The sequence below is a fragment of the Channa argus genome, chromosome 14, assembly GCF_033026475.1.
Source record: "Channa argus isolate prfri chromosome 14, Channa argus male v1.0, whole genome shotgun sequence".
Lineage (NCBI taxonomy): Eukaryota > Metazoa > Chordata > Actinopteri > Anabantiformes > Channidae > Channa > Channa argus.
In genome coordinates this window covers 8269141-8294701 of record NC_090210.1, presented here as the reverse complement: position 1 = coordinate 8294701, position 25561 = coordinate 8269141, and the positions used below count along the sequence as shown (strand labels likewise).

Below are 25561 nucleotides of genomic sequence, written 5' to 3'. Positions count from 1 at the left end.
AAACTTGAACTCTGTGGAACTCCCAGGGCCACCAACCTATGATAGATGAGCTTGTTTCACAGTTGTGACACCATTAATTCAAAAACAAAAAATTTTCCGGCATCGTATTTTATGGTTTACATTCTTATTATTTATGTATTGTATTTATCTATTTATGTATTATTTATCTTATTAACACCAAACTCACATGAATTCAATTTACCTGCACATACTAATTGTCTCTCTTGACATGCTCATTGCCTGAATTAACAAATTCCAAATACCAAATATATCCCAGCATAACTTTCGAATTATTTATGAGGACATTTAGGGACATTTATCAAAGGAGCTTGATCTCACAGTATAAGCCGAAAGGACAAAAACAAACAAACAAACAAAAAATTAAATGTTAAGTGTTTTTGCATCACCAGATCTGATTAAGATAAAATGCTATATACTGTACAAGAGTGCAGTAAGTTTTTGCTTTTATTATTTGTTTCCACAATAGAACCTAATTTACTTATGTTTGTGTGTGTGTGTGTGTGTGTGTGTGTGTGTGTGTGACAGAGAGAGAGAGAGAGAGAGAGAGAGAGAGAGAGAGAGAGAGAGAGAGGAAGAGAGAGGGAGAGAGAGGGTGAGAGAGCTACAGCCTTGTCTGGCAGCAAATAATACTGCTTACTGCTTAATTTGTAAATTAAGTATTCCTTTTGTGATTTTAGAAAAGGACTCAAATTGATGATGCCTATATTGAAATTATCCCATAGGCACATATCAAAACAAACTAGAGATGGCTTAGGAGGCTCATTGCAACTTAGTTTCTGTTGTGTAGCACTGTAGCCTCTTTTGTACTCACTCTTTTCTACTCAACTATGACCATTAAGTTAAAACCGTAAACATTAATAATAAACCGTTTTATCAGTAAATCACTAGTAGTTGCTTCAGCGTTGAACCTTAAAGACGCCACTCAGGGAATTTGGCCACACTATCTAGCAACAATCATTTCCATTGGCTGAAATAGCGCAAGCCAATCTCTTTGCTCCATGTACAGAGAGTGCTTGGTAGACTTGTGACATTCATCGTCTCATGTGTTTGTCAGCTGTATAAATATTTAAAAATGAATTTAATTCTGTCGACTTTTTCCCGACTGCTAGGAAGAAACTGTTTCAGCAGGTAACAGTGTTTGTGTATTTGCATGATAACCGAACGAGAAAGTAATTGTTTACATGCTATTAATGCTAAAATAGCCTAGCTGTGCATTAGCAGCGTGGCTAGTAGATCATACATGAAACAAGAAGCTATTAAACTTGACTGAGCAGAAATTATATTCAGTTTGGTGATCGCAAATTAAGCTTGATGTCAGCTACTCACGCCAAAGTTCATGTCAAGATAATATGAAGTCATTACAGTTGTAGGCTGCCTTTGCTTTAATAACGTTATCAGTTAGTTTGCACAAATATCGTGCATCCTCAGAGATGATATGATTTCCTAGAGAAATTGAGTTGAAACCAACGTTGAGATCCACTTGCATTTTTTAACAAGCTTATAATAAAACTACGCTTTTCTAAAAGGTAATAACTTTATTCTAGACTTGAGTAGCTATTAAGTCACATTAACCAAATTTCATTACGTTGTTAGAGAAACTGAGGCATGGGAACCCTGAATTATAACTCTCACTTTAGTATGGTGATATTTTAGCAAAATTTCGATTTTAGAGAATTACATTTGTTTGTAATGTTTTAATCTTTTAACAGCATTCCGGCGGGGAACCTTGCAATGGCTGGCACCCCTCACCTTAGATTATTCAGCAGCTGGATTGTGCCCAGAACAACTGCAGGACCTCTGTTTTCCAGATGTGAGCTGCTTTCTGCACAAGCTGAAGGTTCAGGAGTGTTCCAACAACTTCCGTGGCAACACCAGCAGGTACGGACTCGAAAAAGAGGCACAGAGTATCAGCCAAAGAACATCAAACGCAAAAGGACCCATGGCTGGATCAAGAGGCTCAGTTCAAGAGGTGGCATTGAGGTCATTCTGCGCCGCATGTTGAAAGGACGAAAATCGCTCTCACACTAAGGGTTCCTATTGCAAAACCTGCTATGACTTTCGACCAAGAGACATTATTTCTGAAATGCTTGTGGTGCTGAACAAGCAGGAAAGAACATATATATATATATATATATATATATATATATATATATATATATATATATATATATATATATATATATATATATATATATATATATATGCGCTAAAGCATTGATTCTTGATGTGGGTTTGGCATTCCTACTGCATTAGTAATGGGCGAGACAGTAGAAACTGTCTATTGACAAACATATTGGATTTGCATTTGATTTCATATTTTTAAGCAGTACTCAACATTGACATTAAAGTTTGGTCAATTCATTAACTCCAGTCAATATGTTCATTTTTAAAAAAAAACGTTTTTCATGTGTAAAATGATTTGGTTCAAAGACAAAATGGTATCTTTGTATCTGTCTTTTAATAATCTTTTTTTTCCAAATGAAAAAACTCAGGATGACCTGGAATTTTAAAAATTCCCTGGGCAATGGCTTTTTGATAATGATGGACCTTAACCCTAACCCTAATAATAATACAATAATAATTTTCTGTAAGTTGGCCCAGCCATTCTGCTGCTCTAATTCTGGCATTTAAAATTGGCTGCCATAAATTCCTTTTGATTTGGTTTTAGGAAGTTTTAAAGAAAGATTTGATTTTTGGGGGTGCCGGGAGAGGAATACTTTCAAAGAGTGGAGGCCTTTGTGATTACTTGTTACATATAGCAGGGAAAAACAATTCCATTATAAGCTTTAATATGGAATCCAAGATACTGTTGAAACTAAAAAGCTGACAACTAAAAATTGAAAAAAGAAAAAAACAAATATTAACTGATTAGTTTATATGCCTGACAATAACAAACACTCAAGTATTGGACATATTTTCTGCTTTCACCTTTTAGTTTGTTTTTGCATTTTTGAAAATGCTTTGTAATATTCAGAGGCTATGTATAAAGTGTCTTTATGTGCAGCCTATGGGAGTAATGCAACCACAAGGGGGCACAAGCCACTGTCTTCTTGTGCCAGTTCCAAGTCTGGATAAATGCAGAGGGTTGTGTCAGGAAGGGCAACCGACATAAAGTACATGCCAAATTAAACATGCAAATCAGGACTTCCACACCAAATCTGACTTCCATGACAGATCGGTCGGGAACTGGGTTTACAACGATGCTCTTGACCTAAAGGGTGCCGGTGGAAATTGGGCCAATGTTGGTTAAAGAAGGAGAAGATGAAGGCATGTTCACAGGCAGAGAGAGAAGAGGAAAGTCAAAACTGTAGGACTGACAGCAGGGACCTTGAATGTTAGGACTATGACAGGCAAGGCTAGGAAGCTGGTTGACATGATGCAGAGAAGGAAGGTGGATATACTGTGTGTCCGGTAGAGCAGGTTGAACGGTGAGGTTACAGGGAGTAGAGGCAAAGAAGGTGCAGGACTTTAAGTACTTAAAGTGAACCGTTCAGAGTAACAGAGAGTGTGGAAAAGAGGTGAAGAGGTGCGCGCAAACAGGTTTGAAGGGATGGAGAAATGTGGTGGGGTGAAGAAGAGTGTACAGCCTAAAAGAGTCACATAATTTACTAATAAAAATAATCTACAATAAGCTACTGATATAGTCCGTACGTTTTACAGTAGCTGAATCGGTTTTATGATTACCCTTCATATATCCTTGTATGAAAAGAGAACATTATCCTTAGACAACACGTTTGAATTTCTGTTATTTATAATTCTAGAGGAAGTGTTGAATTGCTGTTTAGGGTATTTTAGAGTTAACCAATAATGTATTCTCTCTTTATTTTAGAAAACCCATAAATATACACGGTACGAAGAGGAGGACATACAGTCAGAATGGCCTACCGGTTTTTTTTCATTAACGTTAGAGCTTTTTGACACGCCACCAGTGTATTGGGAGATCGGTGTGTTACATCATCTGTTTCTAACCAATCAGGGTCTCTCTTCACACAGCCAACACAATTCAGCCAATCAGATATGTAGAGTCTGTCAAAGTTAACGCCCCGAATAGTCGAACAACAAAAATGAAGCTATGTGAACTAGCTTTAAGTTAAGACACCACGGGACTTTAATTTTTAGTTTTTATGTAATGTATTTGGATTTACTTACATTTATGCGAGTGAACGTTTCCAGGTAATTCAAATAGTGTGATGCAAAAATATCAAATTTATTTGCAGTTTGTATTTTGTACCTGTCGAGAGAAGCTGTACAACGAGTAAACAAACCCGGCATTTTGGTTACGACGAAGACATCAAGGCTCATTAGCTAACGTTAGCTAGCAAAATACAGACTATCTGCTCGGTTTGGCTTGGCTGTGCTCAGCTGGTTAACAAGCGAAGAGCGTAAGCGGCAGAAATGGAAAAGGTAGGTTCAAAGCGTATTCTCTGCCTCAGCGTTTTTGCATTATTCTTAAATAACGTTATCGTTATTTGGCTTTTACTGCCTCTGACAGACACGTTACGTACGTAACTTTACTGTTAATACTCTCTGCTACGTCGCCAACTCGTTATTTACTTAAATTTAAGATCTGATTATTCTTAGAATGACCTTTTTGCCACGACTTGCAGCTTTAATGTTGGTTATAAAGGAATATTTTAATCCATAACTTTGTGATCTGGCCACAGGGGGATTTCCTAAAGGGACTGCCTGTCTACAACAAAAATAACTTCAGCAGGTTCCATGCAGATTCCGTTTGTAAAGCATCAGTGAGTACTTCTGTCAGTTTTTATACAAAAGCTGCCATGTTTTATGTTAGAAGTGCAACTTTTTTTGTTTAAGTTTATTGTAGCCAGTGTGCCGGCTAATGTGGATCTCAATGTGGTTTTAGAACCGTCGACCATCTGTGTATCTTCCAACCCGGGAATTTCCGTCAGAACAAAGTAAGCAGTGTCTAATTCAATACATTTAATATTATATTTCACCTATGCCCCACACTTTTTTCCAAAAATAAAAATTCTTTGTTGTAGCGAAATCACATTTAGTTCCAGGAATGACCATGTAGTAATCACTGTATCTTTTGTTGATTTCAACTTTCTGCCATCTGTGAATATCCCATCATCTAATTAGTGTCAGTGTTGTCCCTCTTCAGTCATAGTCACAGAGAAGACAAACATCTTGTTGCGGTATCTTCATCAACAGTGGGATAAAAAGGTAAACGTTTTTAAAGACCTACAGAGAAGTGGTAGTGCTAGTTGTATTGTGTGACGGTAAGTATAATCTGTATTTCTGTCCATAATATCTTTTTTTCTTTCATGACTCTTCAGAACACAGCAAAAAAGCGAGAGCAAGAACAAACTGAGGGGGAGAACACGGCGCCTCCACGAAAAATTGCCAGAACTGACAGTCGAGAGCTGAATGAGGATTCATAAAGCACTGAACTGTTGATGCAAACCCAACAAAGACTGACCTACACAAACAAGATGCACAGCCAGACGCAGGATGCATGTTTGAAAATCCAGGGCTTCACATCGATGCACACAAGGATCAGTACATTTCAGACAACAGCTGGCATGATGCTAATCATAAAACCAGACAGATCCTTTAACCAAAAAACATTTTTATTTTTTTACTGCTTTGACCCACCATTTCTTCCAAAACACCTCTGCCTCACATTTTAGTTGTTAAAAATAACTTGAAACTACCTCCCTGCTCCTCAGTCCGTTTGGTTGTCATTCACTTATGCTCACACAGTTTTTGTTTAATTATCCAAGAAGCTCATTTGCTGCAATTTAAAGGTTTAATGAGTACATGTTTGTAGCATCTCCGAAAAGTTTTAAGTCTGCATACATTATTAAGGAAGATAGCATCTCTTTTTGTTTGGAATTATACAATGGTAGTGACCTTAAAGTTTTATTAAACACTGATCCCTTCTGTTATTATTCATTACAGTTACAGAAAAACTGCATTGTGTTTGTTACTTAGACTTAACCAACCCTCTTTGGGTTTTGTTTGGATTATTAGTGAAAACGCATGAATGCCGAATGAAATGTTTTCTGCAGATGAAAAATAAGGATTGCCTTATATGGAAGCAACTGTATTTTCACTATGTCTTAAAATGAACCAGTTGTTGCAGTGAGTGAATATTAGCATGTCCTTTTAGTAAGAATACATTCAGACAAACACAGCAGGGGGCCTAGTGGCTCAGTGTTGGAGCATTGGGTTGGGATTCAAAAGGCCACAGCTTCGAACCAAGGCCCACTTTGGTGCCGGTTCTAAGCCTGGAAAAAATGGGAGGATTGTGGCAAGAAGGGCATCGAGTGTAAAAACACATGCCAGATCAACGTGCGGAACACGTTTTGCTGTGGCGACCCCTGAAGGGACAAGCAGAAAGCTGTTGATCTTTTGTCATTCAAGTCCTACCAGATGTTGGAATTTTTTTTGTACAATGTAACATGCAGATTTTTGTAACCTTATTCTAGGTCTTTACTTTGAGATCACCACCTTTTAAGCAGAGGTTGTGTCTTTGTAACTGTGTAGGTAGGTATCACAATGTTTTATAGAATAGGTGAAAACTGAAGGTATGCTTAAATGTGCAGTTTACCTGTGCTAATGTTGAGCTACATGTAAAGACTGCTGTCAGTTCTTGTGGCATTCACATTGCTTAAATAGGTTGATTATTTGCGCTGCTCTCATTATAAATCTCCACCTATGTCTTGTGTATTGTGATTGTTGTGATCTTCTTATCAGGAAAAAAGACATCCAATCTGTCTTGTCTAATTTGGCCATTTCACCTGTCTTAATTATATTTTATGCTCAGGGACACAAACTAAAGTTTGGTCTAATCAAGCACACGCATTTTACTTATTTTTGCTCTGCACCTTTAGAAAAAGCACTTGTAGCGACTAACTCTTAGCTTTAGTCAATGGTTAAATTGTCTTCACATTTTCAGTAATATTTGGTTTGACTCAGTCTATTAGTGTGCATTTAAATTTAGTTACAAATTGCCCTTCACTCTGTAATTTAGAACACACTCTTCCACACTATGTTTCTCATTTGTGACTATAAACCACACACCTGGATGTTTTGTTTCTGTATAGAAGAGTGTGAAGTCTGCTCCACACCATTTTTAATTCCCCCACCTGAATAAGCTTGGAATGTGTTTATTGTTGGATGCTTTGCATTGAGTTTACTGTACACTCTTGTTTTGGTGTAGATTAGACTCAGCATAGATAAGAACATTGAGTGGTGTCCAATAACAACTGTTTGTTGAAATAATATGAATATGAACCTATTTAAATGGAAATTATTTTTGGGAAAGATATTGAAAGATATTGTTTATAAACGAGTGTGTTTATAATTGCTCTATTGGATATCAAACATATCTAATTTGTAGTAAAGAAATCAATCCAGGCAAATGTTCATCTAGTGACATTTTAACTGTTAACAAAATCAGCCAATTATCTTTTTATGGATGTTTATGCAAGTGAGATTTATTTGCATCATTGAAGTACATTCACTAATTTATGTAGTAAAATAATTCATAGAAAATCAAATTTAAGAAAAATAGAATATTTTTCATGGTCACAGTGAGTATAATCTGACCTATTGCAAATTAATATGATGGCTTGGAAAGTGCTTCACAACTAAAAATCTAAAAAAAAACAACAACAACAAAAAAACAGACTGATGTGTAATGCATGCACACAATGCAACATGCATTTAATACCAGCATCAGAATAAAATCAAACCTAGTATGGGAAGCTGTTGTTCATGTCCTTAAACAAAAGGGCTCATTGATGAACAGATTCATCTTTCTTTTAAAAAGATCCTTTATGTCAACACATCTGTTCCGGGGCTGTTGAAAACTAGGCAATCGTGCAGCATTTGAACCTTAAGTAAAAGTTACTCAAGTCCCATTCATAGTGTTACACTTACTGTACATGTTTGTACACGGAAGCTTGATAATCAAGTGTTAGGTACAGTATAATACTTTGTGCAAAGTAAGTTGCATGAAGAGTGAAAGTCTTATGCTTGGCGACTTTACATGTGATCCTTGTGATTAATGTGTTCTCCTACAGTACATGTGTGTTGCTGCCTCTGAATGTTGCTCAAACAATTATACATTTCACCATTCGTAATATTACATTGCCTTGGTAGAACATTTATTAACTCTTGGAGCCAGAATTTTCAAAATCAGTTGATTGTCTTGATTCTCCTTTATCTGACTCATAAAAGGATAATTCCTCTGGTGTTGTGTTTAAATCAGATCTTGTAGGCTGTTTGTTAGCAGCTGGGGCTGACGGTTGCATCCCATTCGTATACACAACAGTACCTTCTGACTTACTGAAACTGAACAGCTTCCCAGGGCTGAATGTTCTGCTGGGGGACTGTGACCTCTCCTGGCCACTAGGTAAAACTGAAGAAGTCACAGTCGAACCGGGCGTTGCTCCAACTGCAACTGCTGGCTCTTTTTTCACCTCAGGTGACTTGAGGAACTTCAGAAATCCAGGGAGCTTTGCCTCACCTCCTGTCGGCGACTGGGCTGGTGAACGTGAGTTGCTGGAGGAGAACTTTCCCTGGAGAGGGATAATTTGCTTTAACTTCATCACATTGTTGTTTCCCAGCAGAGAGCTGGGTCTCTTTGGCTTGTCACCTGGCTTGCTCCCTGATGATTTGTCATGGTGATGCTGGTACTGCGCGTCTGCCTTGTGGTACTCGCTCTCCTGACGGGCCTCGGCCTGTAGCTCAGCCTGACGCTGAAGCTCCTCCTCCTCTCGTCTGCGCCTGAGCTGCTGCTGGAAGTGCTGCTGGGCCTGCTGTTCATGCTTCTGAATGGGTTGGTGTATTAAAATGAAGATACAGCAGGGGATAGTGAAAAACTCATAGGACCAAAGACATCATGGAACAGAAAGAGACGAGAAAACTGGATAAGGCAGAACACAAATGTATGTGAGGTAGCAGTAAAAAGAACTAACTCTTCGAAGAATTTGAAGGTTTAACATCAAGTTCTTCAGATCGCACTGTTTACTGCGACTACTTAAAGAAGCTGTTGGTACTTTTTTACACTTAATGTGCAGACTTATTACTTGCCCTGACTAGACTTTTCTAAGATCACAAATATAATTGCCACTAATGTGATACAACACTACAGACAAACATAGGCAAACACATACAGTTAGTTCATATGGACAGTTAGAAAAGGCTGCACTAATGTACATTTTTGGATAATGCACACCAAGAGATCAAGAGGACAAGAGGACAGGATGCACACAGTATAAACAAATATAAACCACACTGGGGACCAGTAGGAGCCTTACATGGGCCGAAGGTCTTTCAAGCTATTGCACAACTATACCTTGAAAGCTTCCCTACGTCGGTACTCTAGCTTGGCCATCTCTTCTGCTACCCAGCCAGGGATATCAGGGATGGCAACATGGATGATGTACTTTAGGAGGATTGCAAAGTGCTGTAAACCACCAAGACCACAAAGGGACAGGCTCAACACACAGTAAAATCAAGGCACAGTCACTGTTTCCTAATCTGTAGTTTTTCTATAGACAAAACATGCAGTTTCATACACATTCCAAAAACTCTCAAGAGGTTTTGCGTTCATTAATGAACCTAGTTCGAAAATAATAGTTTGAAGATTTTATAAAATCACAACAACAAAGACAAAAAAATAGCAGGCCATGCACATGTGTACTTCTCTTTTAATATTTGAGAATACAACTACAAAACTCTTTATAAACAAACCTGCATTTATTCTACACAACACAGGCCATACCTCCAGCAAGACGATTGAAATGATGGTCATCTCAGGACTCAGCCAGGGGAACAGACGCTGAAGCTGCCCACACTGACCAATCAGGTAACAGTTAACCATGATGGCTATCAAGCCCATGGCCTCCATTGCAGTCTGGTGTTCAGAGAAAGAAAGGGACTGAGAAAGAGACATTTTCTGATGCCCCCACTAATGGATACTGTGCCATGTAAAAGCTGGGTCTGACATTTTCCAAAACAAAACACACTAACCTGCCATTGTCCAATGTTCTCTACTCTTTGTCCAAAGGGTCTCTGAAGGCCGGTACAAAGCTTCAGGGCATCACTACGAATCTCGATTATGTTGTTGATAAGAGCACACATGGCCGCCAGGGGAAAAGCAGAGGAGAAGAGCACGACATAGCCAAACTGAATGAACATCTCCTGGTAGTCCTGAAGTGTGTCCTGTTCAGTCAAACATCATCAAACACTTTTTCATAGATACACACCTACATATAGATGAGACTTAAGAGGACAGATTTAGCATTTTAAGATTCATACAAGAGAGTCTGTTATATGAGGAGTCCCACCTCGTATGTCTGCATACAGCTCTCAATCTCAGCCTGGGTCAGTGTGACAGTTTTGGGTTCTTCTGGTGGATCAATCCATGACTTCTTGTCCTCTTTTTCCTCACCTACATTCTTTCTTCTCTGACAGAGAGTGTCAGATTCCTTTGGAGAGGACACAAGGGTGCTGTCTTTTGTCTCCTGCTAAAGTAAAATTCTGGACTAAAATAATTTCTTCAGGGAACCAAGACATCTTAAATTATGCAGCATGCAGTGCATAGATTAATTGTGATAGGTGGCTGAATAAGATGAATCTATACAGAAATAGTAGTTGAAATGAGCTAAACTTAATGTTAGATTTCAGTTTTTCGCTTTTTTATCACAGTGAGAATTACAGACAGACCCACAGAGCTAAAACCACAAAATAAGATTTTAAATCATAGGAACAAAAATTCTACATACCTGAGTCAACAATTCGCTATCACTGTCCTCATCACAACTGTCAAAAATACTGGACGGATCCATTCCTTCTTCCACCAACGTGGGACTATCCTCTAGAAAGCTGTCATCCCCAGTTTGTGTTTCTGTCGTGACATCCTGGTAGTCAACCTTCTCTGTGAAACTGACTTTACGTTGCTTTAGAGCACTATCAGTCATGTCCCACTCTTCCTCCGTCAGTCTGAATCCAGCTTTTAGATCCCCTCTTCTCTTCGGCTCTGGGTTGCCATTAGCTGAGTGATTAACAGGGATCCCTCTGGGACCCAGGAAGGAATAGGCTGTTATTGAGGCCTGAGCCTTTCCAAGAGCTAGGCGGCCGTACTTAAGCATGATGGCTTGCAGTAGCTCCCACAGCACCTTTGGGGTGAAGACACCCAGCTTGTTTTGCTCATAGAGATAAGGCTGGAGAACCTCTTTGATGTTCTGTAGAAACTGGCGGAAGATCAGTAGAGTAGCTAGCATCTGTGAGGAGTAGGAGAACATCTTGTTACTGTGGTGAATGTAAGAAATGCAAAAGAGAAAACATACACACATTTCAAGAAGTGTTTAGTAAGCACGTGATGTAGATATTGGGGCTGACTGAAGCTAGAAATGTGGATTACTGCGTTAAATCATGCCAGGACATCCACAAAATCTGACAACCAGGTGACCTAAAAATGAAACTTTTTAACGTTTTTCAAGGGAGATGTCGACAGGATGACAGGACTGAAGTTTAAGATAGACTAGAAGTATAATAAAATGTGAACCACATATGAAAAGCAGCCTACAATGTTTAAGGTTTTGATTAAGCGTATAACAACAGATTTTACAAACATTTTAGTTAGGGACGGGTTTAATCTGTTATTTATGTTGTTTACGTTGTTATTTATGTTTTTTCTCAATCTTGTTTGTTTAAGTGATTTGAAAATCTTATGGATGTATTTGACACTATTTTACAACTTTAGTAACTGAACTAGTTGGGAGTGGGAGGGGGGAGTGGCAGGTGGAGGGAAAACCCTACAATAATGTGGGCAGCTGCCCCCTGTAGATTTTTCTGCTGAACAGCACGCTGTTTGGCTGTATCCAAACTACACTCCCTAGATCGGAGACACTTAACATTTTATTCACTAATGAGAGTAATTTGAGGTTTCAGAAACTTAGCATCACTGAGTGTAGATGTAGATGTAGATATTTAGTGGACATTCATACACTGTATAACTTTGGACATTCACAAGAGCAGCTCACAGTAATATTAGTGCACCATATAGTGAAAAGGGCCAGATTTAGGACACATGCCTTTCCTGTCGTAACAAAAATGCAATCGTAGCATGGTGGCTAACGAATTTACTACTTACAATAGTATCTGAGTGTAACTTCCATAGATTTTACATTAGATACAGAATTACATTAGTTGTACAATGTACATTAGTTACAAATTGTGTTAATCAAACACGACTAGAAACATAAAAAATTAGTTAACACTTAGATGAAGTTGTAAGTTGTCATTGGATTGGAAGTTGGATTATTTGCCCTGCAACAATGTAAAGTTTAACAAGTACACACAACAATAACTTTACACAATAATAACTAGCTAATAACTAATAACTAACACAATAATAACTAAGATTGGTGGGTTTAGCACGCAACCAGCAAACGTCTCTTCCAGACCAAAAGACCATATTATCATACTATTGTATTTTATTGTTTGCACTACAGCTTTGCTGTTACCTCCTTCAGTCTTTCCATGTCCTTGAGGTAGAAGCCAATGTAGAAAAGACTAAGGTAAGAATTGATGAATTCGAACTGTAAAACAAACCAGAAAATCAAACGGTCACTAAATCCAGGTTATGTTTCTCTATTTATCCCTAGACAAAAGATGAAACATGACTTACAAAAACCATCTTGATGATGAGATTATTCTCATAGGCACTCTGAAGTCTATAGTTTTCTAAATGGAGAAATAAATATAAAAGAAGCAAACATCAGGGTGCAGCTACATTACAGTAGGAAGGCAGTTTTTCTTCCCTGTTTCCTTTAACTCATTTATATAGAGAATTACAGAGAATCCAAAAGAGAGGTTGGAGAAATATTTTACATTTTAATTACATTTCCTATGAAGACATTGCTGTGTAACACTTCACTATTGGCCATTTTGTGTCTCTCACCCATGTCATTGAGCCAGTAGGCAATCTTCTTATACACTTCATCGCATATGGTTACAGTAATGGCCAGAAGTATTTTAGGAATGAATCTCGTAATGTCAGGTAGTTCCTGAATCTCCATCACCACTTCCTGCAAGGTAAATCAGAAGCATAATAAATCTTTAATAATAAGTCCTATTCATTCTTATGTACTTGTAACTGGCACAGATATATCATTTGAATTACTGTTTTGTTTTTTGTTCATCTTGCACATAATCAACTGAAACACCACTCTGTCTGTTTAGATCAGGGGTCATCAACATGGTGCCTGTGGGCACCAGGTCGCCTGCAAGGACCACATGAGTAGCCTGCGGGCCTGTTCTAAAAATAGCTCACCACAGCGCCACTTAGCAATAAGCTGCATCTAATTTTTTTGTTGCCATTCTTTTTGAAATCACATTTGATAGTTATTGTGAGAAATAATTAAAATGGTCTGTGTCTTCACATACATGAATATTATTAATTTAATTAATTATGAATAATAACATTCAATTAAAGGTAAATTAAGCAAATTTGTTATTTCAAAATTGTGTATCAAACTGGTAGCCCTTCGCATTAATCGGTTCCAAAGAAGTAGCTCTCAGTTTCAAAAAGGTTGTTGACCCCTGGTTTAGATGTTATCTAACTCTTGTGGTGTTTTAAACTTCTTTAGCAAGGGTGGGTTTAAAAAGCCATACAGATATACAGTATCATTCCATCCTCCTTTATCATCCACATGTTCAAACCTGAAGTTCCAGGCAGAGGAGCATAGCAAGGAAGACAAAACAGAGACAGAGGATGCAGATGGGCAGGCTGACCAACCATCTGAACAGAGCTCTCTTCCAGGGCGGGTAGTAGAACTCTTCACAGCCTGTTACGGGACTGCAGCGCTTTATACCCTGCAGAGACAGTGAAAGTACGGACTTTTTTCTATTGCTGTCATGATAACTGGAGGCTGATTGGAAACATTTGTAAAAAGTGTGCTTTAAAATGATTGCTTGATGACTGTGTTCTGTGCATTACATAAGAATCTTTATTTGTCCTTTCCAAAACAAAGTCACGGTGCCTCTCTGCATTTGATTTTTTTTACCGTAAAACATAAATTTAAATCTGTGATTGAGCTCCGACAAAATTATTTTTTCTTATCCAACATTATTATCATAGCTCTGCTAATAGTGTTGGAAGTTTCCTCACCAAAATACAATCTGCGCCCAACGTGGGGCTCGAACCCACGACCCTGAGATTAAGAGTCTCATGCTCTACCGACTGAGCTAGCCGGGCCTGCTGTGACAAATATGTACATGCCCTTACAAAGCGCCAACTTACATCCCCTCCCCCAAGTTTTCTTTCACCCCCCCCCCTCCCCTTTTTCTTCCCTTTTCAGTGAGAGTGTGTGGTTAGAAAGACTTCCTGTCAACATAATGACCACATTTCCTGGTATTGTGAGACATGGCACTAGCTGCAGACTTGCTGAAGTGCTAACACACAGCAGTATGGACTGATAACGTTACTGCATTTTGTCTGGGAACAAGGATGTTGAAACCCATAAAATTCTGCACTTTTTCATTTATGCAATAACAAGCTATGGCAACAATCCTCACCCTGAACTGTGGCCTGGGCTCCTCCAAGGACTCGGTAGGAGTGTCCAAGGTACCCCACCTGTAGGCAAGCTCTGCTTCTCGCCTCTTCCACCTTTCCAGGAACAATGTTGCCCAAACAACATTAAAGAGGGCAAAGACCACACAGCAGATGTCCTGACTGGTCTTTGAGAGAGCACAAGAGAATGAAAGATACTGATTCAACTTAGGAAATGTATAATTTCTTTGGGTTTTTAGGTGATTTTTAAAATAGTAGGAATCAGTGAATAATTTTAAAAATTGATGGAAAGAAAAACATTACAAATCTTCACCAAAATTATGTTGTGACTGCAAAAGGGATTTTCCAAGTGATTTAGAAGAAAGACAAATAAAAATCTTGTAAGTTAAAGTGTATCAAATACCTGGTCAGCCTCTGCTAATATCCAGAGCAGAAAGCCGATTACAGCAGGGTAAAGCATAGAGTTGGTGTAGAAACCCAGCCAGGCAAAGTACATGGCAATCTTCACTCCAAAGTAGTCACATATATCATCTGTAAAGCAGATTGTAAACAGCTAATACTTGAGCTTCAAACAGAACAATCATCATCTATTAAACGTTAATTAAATGGACCAATTAGTCATTATTCTATAGTTGATGTTCTAGTTAGTATTAATGTAATGTTGTAGTGCTAGTATGTATAGTGTATACAAACACAAAACAACAACAGATTCAAGATTTAACATTTCATGGAAAACATTAGCTCATTTTGAATTTAATGGCAGTAACACATCTCAAAAACACTGGAACAAGGTTCAGAGCTCAGGAACACCTTCATAAATCTTTGCCTGTGAACACAGTTCGCCATGGTCAGATGAATAAAAAAACAAACAAACAAACAAAAATCTAAATTCTTTTTGGAAACCATGGTTCCCATTTCCTGCAGATTAAAGAGGAAAGGGACCATTTGTTGCATCATAAAACAAAACAAAAAAATCAGGCTACAACATTCTTCTCCTAAAACTCCAGCAACTGGTCTCCTCGCTTCCCAGACATTTACAGATAGTTGTTAAAAGAACAGGGGATGCTACACAACATCAAATTCTTCCAATTTTTTGGGATGTGTTGGTGCCATCAAATTCAAAATGAGCTAATATTTTTCATGAAATGATAAAATGTGTCAGTTTTATCATCAGATATGTTGTTTTTGTTCTATTTTGAACGTACATTTATATAAAATAAAATAATATTTCCTACCCAGGGGTTGCTTTTCACACACAGCCTGAACCCAAGATGTCATTAGCTGGTTGAGGATTCGCTGTTCATGGAGAGGGAACATCTGATGGATCACCCCACGAGCTACTAGCTCAGGAACTAAAGAGGACACACATCAAAAATACCTGCAAAATATCTCAAGTGACATTTGGTGTATGAATAACGAACCTAATAGGGTTAGGAGTGTGCCTGCTTCAGTTTGTTCTTTGGAAATTTGCAATAATTAGCTTAATGTGGGATGTCAAAATTTCAAAAGTCCAACAGGTGACCTCTTTACCTTAAGTGATGCTAAGAATTAAAAAGTCAGTCTGTTTTTTTGCAGAGGGGTGGTAATCAGCTGAAAAAGTTTCAAATGAAACATGAAAATACACCACACAAACCTCTAATGTAATCTCAAAGGCACCGATCAATAAAATGGATTCTAAAGATGCATAAGAAACACAAGAAAAAAGATGTGGAACCACATGAAAAGTGTTAGTCATTAAAAATAACAGCATACTGATTGGTTGTCCCTCCAGAAAGTGAATGTTGTGAAGCACCTCCCCATGTTTAGCTCGAAGGTTGTCCAGCCAATACTTAATGATGCTCTGACGCTCCTGCACACAAAGGTAGATAGAGAAAAATAAGAATTAATAAAGAGTTAGGAAGGATACTTTTTATATTTATACTGACATTCTGGAAGAATCTTTGATAACTATCCAAAATATTCACAGCAACACTGACCTACAACTCACATATGCAATTAATTTGACTTCTAACCTGGGAGGTAAAAAAACAAAGCTCGCTCTCAATGTTCTCATAGATGTTGTCCTCATCACAGGAAAACCGTCGCATCCCCCCACCAAACTGTGGTTTGACAGTCTTGTGCATGCCCATCTGCTCTGCTCCTCGCAGTAAGCTGAGGGTGATGACAGAGGGTAAATGAACTGCAGGATTAAACCTGATAGAGTGCCAACGCTGTGCAGAAACTGGACTGCACATGTTTGATAGATGTGGTGCATTAAGGGCTTGCACAACTATAACATGCATCGAGCTGTAGCAGGTAGGTGATTCTTAGAGTGGTTAATAAACTCTGAATAAAACGGAATTATGTTAACTTGTGCTTAAACGAATAGTTTGACAGTTTATATGAATAGTTATACTTCTTTTATTGCAGACTTAGAAGCAAAGAGTGATGCTTCTTTTATAACTGTGCATTACAAATTAATTTAAAAACTGTAAACTGTGAACACAAAAACAATAAGACTAATATTTAAATGAACATCTTAACCTTTATACAATATAACCATGATTCTCAGAAGTCTATCAAGTACCAAAACTTGCAGCTACTCTGAAAAGTGGGGAGCAGCTGAAATGTTGTTATTGAAAACATGTCAAACAAAGACGTACATGTCCGCACATGCATGGAAGCAAACACACACACAAAAACATAACTCATAGTCAGAGTTTAAGAATCTTACTTCTCAAATGCTGTTGTGATGAAGAAGGCGTGTGCCTGGGTGTGTTTATGCTGGCGAACCTGGATGCTGACTTGTGGGATCCCAACACGAATTTGATTGAGGAGCCACAGCAGAGTGTGATCATCTATTGTATCTGGAGGGAGACATTTTGTTGTTTTTAAGTTAGGAATTCTTTTAATGATTTGCCCATAACAGATTTTCATTGACACTGACTATAAGCAAACAGATACATATTTTTAATATTGGCCTACATTCAGTTTATTCCCTCACATATGCTGGTGTGTGTGTGTAAAGGCTAATGCTGTGAAGTGCTAACAAGCAGTGGGGTGGTGATTATAGTAAAATGTTGCCCCAATTAAAAACCATAGATAGATCATAGATCACAAACATTTTCCTCCATCAGTTGAAATCATAACCCAGACTGATATCAACCTGATTTCAGGCATTTAAGGTGAACATTTGGACTAAATGTCATTTGGTGATTTAGTTTTAGGATCCTGCCCTGATCGGCCTGGATCAGCCTACCATTTTTTTAATAACATTTGTTTTTTGTCTGTACAGCTTTCAGCCCACATATGTAATTATAATATTTCTGAAGCTCTTCAATCTGCTCTCAGGGCCTGTCACTCACTCACGTGGTAAATGATCCTCTGCCTAATATGGATTCAGATTCCATGTCTATGCTTCCTTTGCTTGACACTCACTGTCAGTCCGGCTTCTGACGCCAAATAGATTTGATTTGTCAAATCAGCACATTCAAGACAAGATCAAGATTGTTTGCTTTAATCTGTGTAACACAGCTAAAATTCAGTCATGCTATGTCGTTTTTGGCCAGGACATTGATTCACCAATAACTGTATAACAGTATATTTATACTACAATCTTTTAAACACATTCACTGCAGTAAGGTGATCTTCATCACTAGTGATGATTTAGTTTAAAAATGTGAATAATTATACAGTCACTTATTCTCTTTTTTAGCTTTTTAATTAATTGGGATTACTTTAAAAGGATCTGTTTTCACTTTGACATGAAATGACATGAGTCTTTTTCTGTTGAACATGATTCAACATTCTAAAAAAAATATACTGAAAACTTCCATGGGGGATTAATACACTGTATAGGTACTCTATGCCACTGAAGAGCGGATTTTGCAACATAATATACATGATGTGCTTTGTATGATTTATCTGAAACAATGTACAAAGTTAGTTTAATAGATTTATTCCAGATTTATGTCCAGTCTCCAGTCAAAATACTGCATAGGGGCTTGACTGTAGATACAGGTACTGTAAGTGCATGAGATCTAATTTCCCCCAGAGACCATTCTAAGTCTTATACGTCTGAGTGGCTGGCTGACGAGCAAGGACATTTAATGAGGGTATGCTGTTATTTCCACTGTGATAGACTGGTCACAAGAGGACAGGCCAGAGCTTAATGTACCTGGGAATGTCATCAGGATATCACAGTTTTCGGTTGGCACCATCTTCAGCCAGGACTTCCGAGACATAATGTACTGCCGGGCCTGCAGAAGGTGCTTCCCAAACAGTTTATCTAACAGGAAAAAAGGGGCAGCAGAGGTAATAGATCAGGGTCAGACTGGGGTTAAAGTGATTACAGAAAACAAGTAATAAAGAGAGCTAGACAGAGTGTGTGAGAAAGAGAAAAGGGCAAACAGGTGGTGATATTTTTCCCTTATTGTGATCAAGGACACAGATGACAGAGTTAGTCATTATCAATACACTGTCACCCATCACTGACTTTACTTCTTTAACATATTTGTTGTCCTTTCTTATTTTGTGCTCATTTCACAGGGACAGCATGACAGAAATGTCCAAAATAATTGTTCAGCCAGTGTGAAGGTTGACTGTGCTTCACTAGTCACTAGGACAGCACACAAAATAGATCTGTAAAGTGGCTCGTGTGTAAATAGTAGTTTTTTGTATTGTTTGTCCTTAAATCCACTAAATCAAAGCAAAGCATCACACTACTGAGACAGACTGGTCTGTCTCAGTAGTGTGATGCACCACCAGTGTAGTGTGTGCACCACCAGAGCTTCCTGTTAAAGTTTTACAGCTACATGCCAACTGAGTGACTGGTATGTTAAAATTTTGTGCTTCATAAAGACTGATGTTATAACTGAGCAGTATATTTTGCACAGGTGTATCTAATAAAGTGGCCACTGAGTGGAAGTCACTGAGTAATTTTACTGATTAAACTGTGACTCTACATGTGCGTGACCTAATGATACAATCCAAGCCAGATCACAGATGACGAATCCTTTTTTCCCCTTTGTCTCGGAAACATTTTATATTCCGGAGTGATTGTCTCTCTGCTTATCACTGACGAAATATCTTATTAAAGCTGGATCTGTCTGAAGATATGCAGACATATCCATTCATTATCTGGAACCACCTAACCTGGTCATGGTTACATGGGGAATGGAGCCCAGTTGTTACTGGGCAACAGGCAGGGTACTCCCTGAACAGGTCTCCAGTTTATCTCATGGCCAATACAGAGACATACACAGACAGACAACCATTCACAGTCATGTTTGGATGGGCAATTCAGAATAACTAGTTAACCTAAATTATCTCTGGACTGTGGGAGGAAACCAGAGAAAACCTGGGCAAGCACATGAAGAAGATGCAAACTCGACACAGAAAGACTGCAGGCAGCCAGGGATGCAAACCCGCAACCTTCTAGCTCTGAGGCAGCAACACTAACCACTCCACCACCACACTGCCCACATGCAGATATATCTGTAGTAAATGCATCTGCAGTAGCAATTGTATCCAATTATGGCCACATTAATTAGCTATGAAATCAGTCTTTTCTTTTCTCTCCTCTACCTGCCACTTAACTATCACTACCATTGTTGCTGTTACCCCTTTTTATTCATTTGTTTATGTATTTTTCTTTTCCTAAACACCATTATTATTGTCATCATTATATTATTATTATTATTATTAGTAGTAGTAGTAGTAGTAGTAGTAGTATTATAGTATATATGGAAATGTACATGTTACTTACTATTTTCTCTTCTATTTCTTTTACTCTGTTTCCCCTTTACCTATTAATATTAATAGCTTATTATTTCAATTTATGTCAAGACGTTATCCCCCTCAGATGTTGAAACAGATGTTGAAACAGATAGGAGCATTTGACAATTGATTAGGTTAATTGGCAACAGGTCAGTAACATGACTGGGTCTAAAAGGAGCATTTCAGAGAGGCAGAGCCTCTTTAATATAAATAATATATATGGGCAGAGGTTCACCAATCTGTGACAAACAAATCTAACAATTGTATACCAATTTCAGAAAAATGTTCCTCAACGTAACATTGCGAAGACTTTGAAGATCCCATTGTCTACAATATATGATATCATCAAAAGATTCAGAGAATCAGGAGGAATCTCTGTGCACAAGGGACAAGGCAGAAGGTCAAAACTGGATGTTTCTGATCTTTGGGCCCTCGGCCAGCACTACATAAAAAAAAGACATGATTCTCTACTTGACATTACTGCATGGGCTCAGGAACATTTCCAGAAATCACTGTCTGTAAAAACAGCTCACTGTGGAATCCACAAATGTAAGTTAAAGCTGTATCATGCAAACGAGAACCCATATGTGAACACAATCCAGAAATGCTGCAGTGTTCTCTGGGCCAAAGCTTATTTAAAATGGTTTGAGGCAAAATGGAAAACTGTTCTGTGGTCAGATGAATCAAAATTTGAATTTGTTTTGGAAACCATGGACACCGTGTCCTGTGGACTAAAGAGGAGAGGGACCATCCAGCTTGTTATAAGTGGACAGTTCTAAAGCCTGCACCTCTGATGGTATGTGGGTGCATTAGTGCCTATGGTGTGGGCAGCTTACACATCTGGAAAGTCACCATCAATGCTGACAAGTACATAGAGGTTATAGAGCAACAATCCAGACAATGTCTCTTTCAGGGAAGACCTTGAATATTTTAGCAAGACAATGTTAAACCAAATACTGCATCCATCACAACAGCATGGCTTCACAGGAGAAGAGTCCGGGTGCTGAACTGGCCTGTCTGCAGTCCAGACCTTTCACCAACACAGTTCAACTGTGAATAAAATATGGGTTGATGAGATTTGCAAATAATTACATTCTGTTTTTATTTACTTTTTCACATATTCCCAGCTTTTTTGGAATTGGGGTTGAATTTGAATGTATTATTAATAGTATCATTACTTCATGGTGTCCTCATGCTTTCATAAAATAATAATTGTTTTACAATATTATGCGTAACATGTTAATTGTACTGGTTATTTTCTTGTGAATTAAAAAATGTAAACAACAAAAAAAGCTAGACAATCAGTAGCTATTGTTTATCTGCTATGATTCTAAAAGCTACTTTATGGCAGCCATATAAATACGTGCAACATGAACTATCAGCTATATATATTTGGTGATGCATGGAGATAACAATAAATCAACTAAAACCCTGTAATAGAGTACTAACAGGACAGAAATATCTGCACTGAACCAACACAAAAAAGCCAGTACACTGATGAATACAAAACAAATACATTTATGCATGTATTTAGATCATATTGCCCATAACCATTCCTGATAGAAAAATTCCCTTTACATGGTAAAATCTACTTCTTATTTCACAGTTGGCAGAATCAAACATGTAACTGAAGGATACATTCTTGTGTTACAGCATTGTGGGGTGAGGGTTGGTCTAGTGGTGTTTCCAGCATCCAATGGACAAAAAGCAGCCTGGTGGCCTGGCTGTGGTGCAGGCCATTATGATTATCTATCTATATCAGATAAACTGTCACATAACCACCTGCAGGTGGTTACAATGTTCAGATCACCTCACTTGCATCTTGAGAATAAACTGAAGTACCCAGCATGAACACGGAGCGCATACAAACAGCATAAAGAACAGGGAACCTAACCTCTGGAGACACATCATAATCTCTTAGTTCAATAAATGTAGACACGCCAGACACTTGTAAAATGGGAAGGTGTGATAAGCCTCATAAACCAAACTAATGTTGTCATCAGTAAAATCCTCACTCGTCAGTATTATGGTCGAACTCAGATAAATGATTAGTGCAAAAGACTACATTCACACTCACAGTGTTGTAACAGACAACGGCATGAGAGTCTATCTAATCTAATTTTGACATTACTTCAAATTGCAATATTTCACACTGCAGTTGATAAAGCTCTCAGATGTTAAATGCTGATCCCTCCCAGAGGTGCCGCTGGCATATACCACAGTGGTACAGAAAAACTCCAATCCAAATGTAAAATGCATTCAATTTTTAAAGTTGATTTGAAATTTCTAACTCTATATCTCCTATCGTTATTTTTGTTTTCATTTTGTACACTGATTGTCTTTAAGTTAATATGCAAATCAAAGCAATAACTGCAGTGACACTGTTGGGTTATATGGTCCTATCCAGAAGGCCAGAGTATGACCTGAGTCTCTCCTTTGTACCACTGCTATACTGTAAGATGGGCCTGAAACTATAAATGACTCAGGGGCCCAGAGAGGGACAATATAAAGATAAAAGGGTAATGGACCCCACAGGAAGCCCAATAGTTATAAACATCAAGTTCTGCTGTATAATCCTCATAATGCAGTTCAGTAAAATATATACTATAACAATCTTTAACTCACCACTCATCTATTCCCCTGTAATACTCATGACTTCATCCCCTGAGACAAAACGGAAACCATCCTCGTGACATCTGAGCCTGCAAACCAAAGTGTAAAGTAGCACACACATGCACCTCCGCTGCTCCATCATGCACCTGTGCACCAAAAAGCCCGACTATTCCCGGGCCTGGCTGGATCGGAATGCGTATGTAGCGTGGAAATACAGAAGCGCACCGAAATCAAAACCCAATCACAGACGATTGAGCCGGTAACCCATTTACTGAAGTCTGCACCATATTGGCCATGCACAGTAGATTCATCTTCCTTATCCTCTTTTTTTTCGCAAACGGTCCAAAATACCCAGCTACGTCTGATCTCCACTGAAGGCACGCAGGACACACATACCGTAACGTACTGTTCATCCTGACACTCACCGAGCACACCGGACGTTGTTGAGGACGTTTGCTGCTGCTGCTGCTTGTTGGTCCTGTCCTGCTGATCGCTTGGCACCGTCCTTTCCATCCTCTCCCCTGCCCCGTCGCTGTCGTCGACGTCTGCCACGCCGCTATTGCTGTTTACAGTAGCGTCGGTATCACCAGCTCCGGTGCCCGCCGCCTGCATGTTGGTGTACAAATAGTCCAGGTGGAGGGACCGGAAAACCCCAGTGCACGGAGAACTCTGTTTTTATTGCAGCGCATTTGCATTTACAGGGAAAACCCTAGTATATCTGATAGACGAAGAGGAGGAGGAAGAGAAGGAGGAACATGATCATGACATCTACACGTTACGCGCACCAGTCGTGACTTGGTGGTGACGACAGAGTTTAGGGGAACACCGCGCACGCTACAGGTACAGAGGCTAAAGAGTGCTTTCGAACCCGAGTCCTGCGGGGCAACGTCATCTGCAGAGCTGAGAGCGTCTCAGTCATCACTGGTGTCGATCGTATAGATCATAAATCTGACTCTGCTTCGTGCCGCGCTTTATCCTCATGTACCAACCTTATCAATCAAAGGGCAAAAGGGCAAGTGCTTGAGCACCCCCTGGGGTCTAAGTGTGCACGTGCATGCAGCCCAGCATCATTAATACTTGGGAATTTGGACAACACAGTGTCCCAAAAAACTCAAACTAAACGTCTTGTTCCTCCTTTGAAATCAGAAAATCCATTAAACAATCCAGCATACTGTCTACACTGTGTTATAGCGACATCCTCTATGCTTATGTTGTTGCTACTACCCTTAAACCAATGGATGCTATTTATCGATTTATTACTGCAGACAGATTTCACTAAAAAAGCATCAACATACTTGTGTCTCATTTGAAGCCATGTTATCTAAGTATTTAACATCCTTGGTTGAATTCTGAGCTCATAAGAATGACACCAGATGGAGAGGAGAGACTAGCTTGAGGTTCATCAATCTGAACTTGGGGCGACTGGTTTCTGAGCATGCATCTAATTTACTGGATTGAGCTGCAACACAGATTGAAGTCAGAGCCAATCATTCCTCTGAAAAGGGAATAGGGTGGCCCACCTCTTTTTATAATGCACTCCAGTACATGCAAATGAATGGCAATAAACTTCCCTCTGACTTCCCTTCATTGAAATATCTCCCTACTTCTAGCTGGAAAACAACTCCAGATGACATCACTAGGAGGAACCTTTAGTCCAGATTATGCCGTCTTGTTGCCGTTTGTAATAATGGTCAACCTGTATTTTCAGAGCTCTCTCAGATGATATCGACTGAACTCCTAATGATGAAAAACTCCAGGTGATGTCATGTGGAGGAGTTTTTCAGCTAGAATTTAAGAAATATTTAAATATAGGAAGGTCAGAGGGACGTTCAAAAGCCTTCATGTACACTTGCACACTAAACTAAAGCCACAGAAAGCAAGTTGAAAATTGGGGAAGTTGTCCTTTAACTGTGAGCACCATTTGTTTTACACCCCGGAAATAACATTTGTACCATTTATGATGGAAACACTATGGGGAAACAAACATTGACCCTAAATCAGACAGATTAAAGCCTTCAGAAAAGTTTGACTTTGCTTTCATAACAACAACTTGGGCGTTGAAGTGAACACCATTGACAAATAGGAAACTGGTCAACATGGAAACTGACAAGAAGTTAATGCAGCATAAAGCAGAGATAATTATCTTAGCAGCAATGCTGCTATGTCCAAACGTAAAAACATCCGTCTATCACTCTATCTAAAGCTGGTGGACAGATAACATTTATGATGTTTGCTTAATTTGTACAAAAAATATAACTTCAGCAAGTCATTGCCCCAGACAGCTCTATACTACTACATAATTTGATTGGCGCAAGACTTGTTAATGTGTAACAAAATATATTACGTAAAACAACCAATGCTGTGGAGGCAGTTGTTATACTTGGCCTAGTTGCTAATTCAGTTTTAGTGTAGCTCCTACAGAATGAAACAATTCACAGAACAGTTATTCAAAAATCTGTTTTTGTAAATTCTACCTGAGGGGAAGGCCTCCATAAAGTGCTTCTTTTCTTTTGTACTCAAAACATAGATTTCTAATTTGATTTCTTGGGATTAATTAATCATTCACACCTTCTGTTATAGACATCACCCAATACCTGTCAAAGGTTCTCACCA

The 25561-nt window shown here is 38.7% G+C and overlaps 2 protein-coding genes and 1 non-coding gene across 8 annotated transcripts; 1 reads left to right on the top strand and 2 right to left on the bottom strand.

The window, feature by feature from the left end:
• Positions 1 to 3909: 3909 nt before the first annotated feature.
• Positions 3910 to 6846, top strand: LOC137098061 (DET1- and DDB1-associated protein 1-like). Its single transcript, XM_067473827.1, has 5 exons — positions 3910 to 4425; positions 4686 to 4766; positions 4889 to 4940; positions 5150 to 5211; positions 5325 to 6846. Exons 1-5 carry the CDS (start codon positions 4417 to 4419, stop codon positions 5427 to 5429), a joined length of 309 nt encoding a protein of 102 aa, XP_067329928.1. The 5' UTR covers positions 3910 to 4416; the 3' UTR covers positions 5430 to 6846.
• Positions 6847 to 7311: 465 nt separating this feature from the next.
• On the bottom strand, positions 7312 to 23714 carry ano8a (anoctamin 8a). 6 transcript variants are annotated; one of them, XM_067473822.1, is made up of 18 exons: positions 23374 to 23714; positions 18735 to 18845; positions 17292 to 17424; positions 16591 to 16729; positions 16331 to 16427; positions 15814 to 15930; positions 14982 to 15109; positions 14584 to 14745; positions 13729 to 13881; positions 12968 to 13094; positions 12695 to 12750; positions 12531 to 12605; positions 10788 to 11285; positions 10350 to 10529; positions 10033 to 10224; positions 9785 to 9916; positions 9356 to 9466; positions 7312 to 8825 (listed from the first exon to the last, which is right to left on the bottom strand). In XM_067473822.1, exons 1-18 carry the CDS (start codon positions 23558 to 23560, stop codon positions 8166 to 8168), a joined length of 3258 nt encoding a protein of 1085 aa, XP_067329923.1. In that variant the 5' UTR covers positions 23561 to 23714; the 3' UTR covers positions 7312 to 8165. The 6 variants fall into 6 exon arrangements, with proteins under 6 accessions (XP_067329923.1, XP_067329925.1, XP_067329921.1 ...); XM_067473820.1 differs by having other exon boundaries at positions 7313 to 8828; XM_067473821.1 differs by having other exon boundaries at positions 7313 to 8828; positions 10350 to 10526.
• trnak-cuu (transfer RNA lysine (anticodon CUU)) lies at positions 14191 to 14263 on the bottom strand. The gene has a single exon. It is a non-coding gene; the product is annotated as a tRNA-Lys (tRNA).
• Positions 23715 to 25561: the final 1847 nt, after the last annotated feature.

Excerpts from the sequence above, each read along its gene's own strand:
- LOC137098061 (XM_067473827.1), top strand. Across the intron at positions 4,767-4,888 it reads ATTCCGTTTGTAAAGCATCA|AACCGTCGACCATCTGTGTA; the intron begins GTGAGTACTTCT and ends ATGTGGTTTTAG. Across the intron at positions 4,941-5,149 it reads GGAATTTCCGTCAGAACAAA|TCATAGTCACAGAGAAGACA; the intron begins GTAAGCAGTGTC and ends GTCCCTCTTCAG.
- ano8a (XM_067473820.1), bottom strand. The coding sequence starts at position 23,560 with ATGCAGGCGGCGGGCACCGGAGCTGGTGATACCGACGCTACTGTAAAC. Across the intron at positions 13,095-13,728 it reads TCCTCTGCCTGGAACTTCAG|GAAGTGGTGATGGAGATTCA; the intron begins GTTTGAACATGT and ends TTTACCTTGCAG. Across the intron at positions 12,606-12,694 it reads TCATCATCAAGATGGTTTTT|TTCGAATTCATCAATTCTTA; the intron begins GTAAGTCATGTT and ends TTTGTTTTACAG.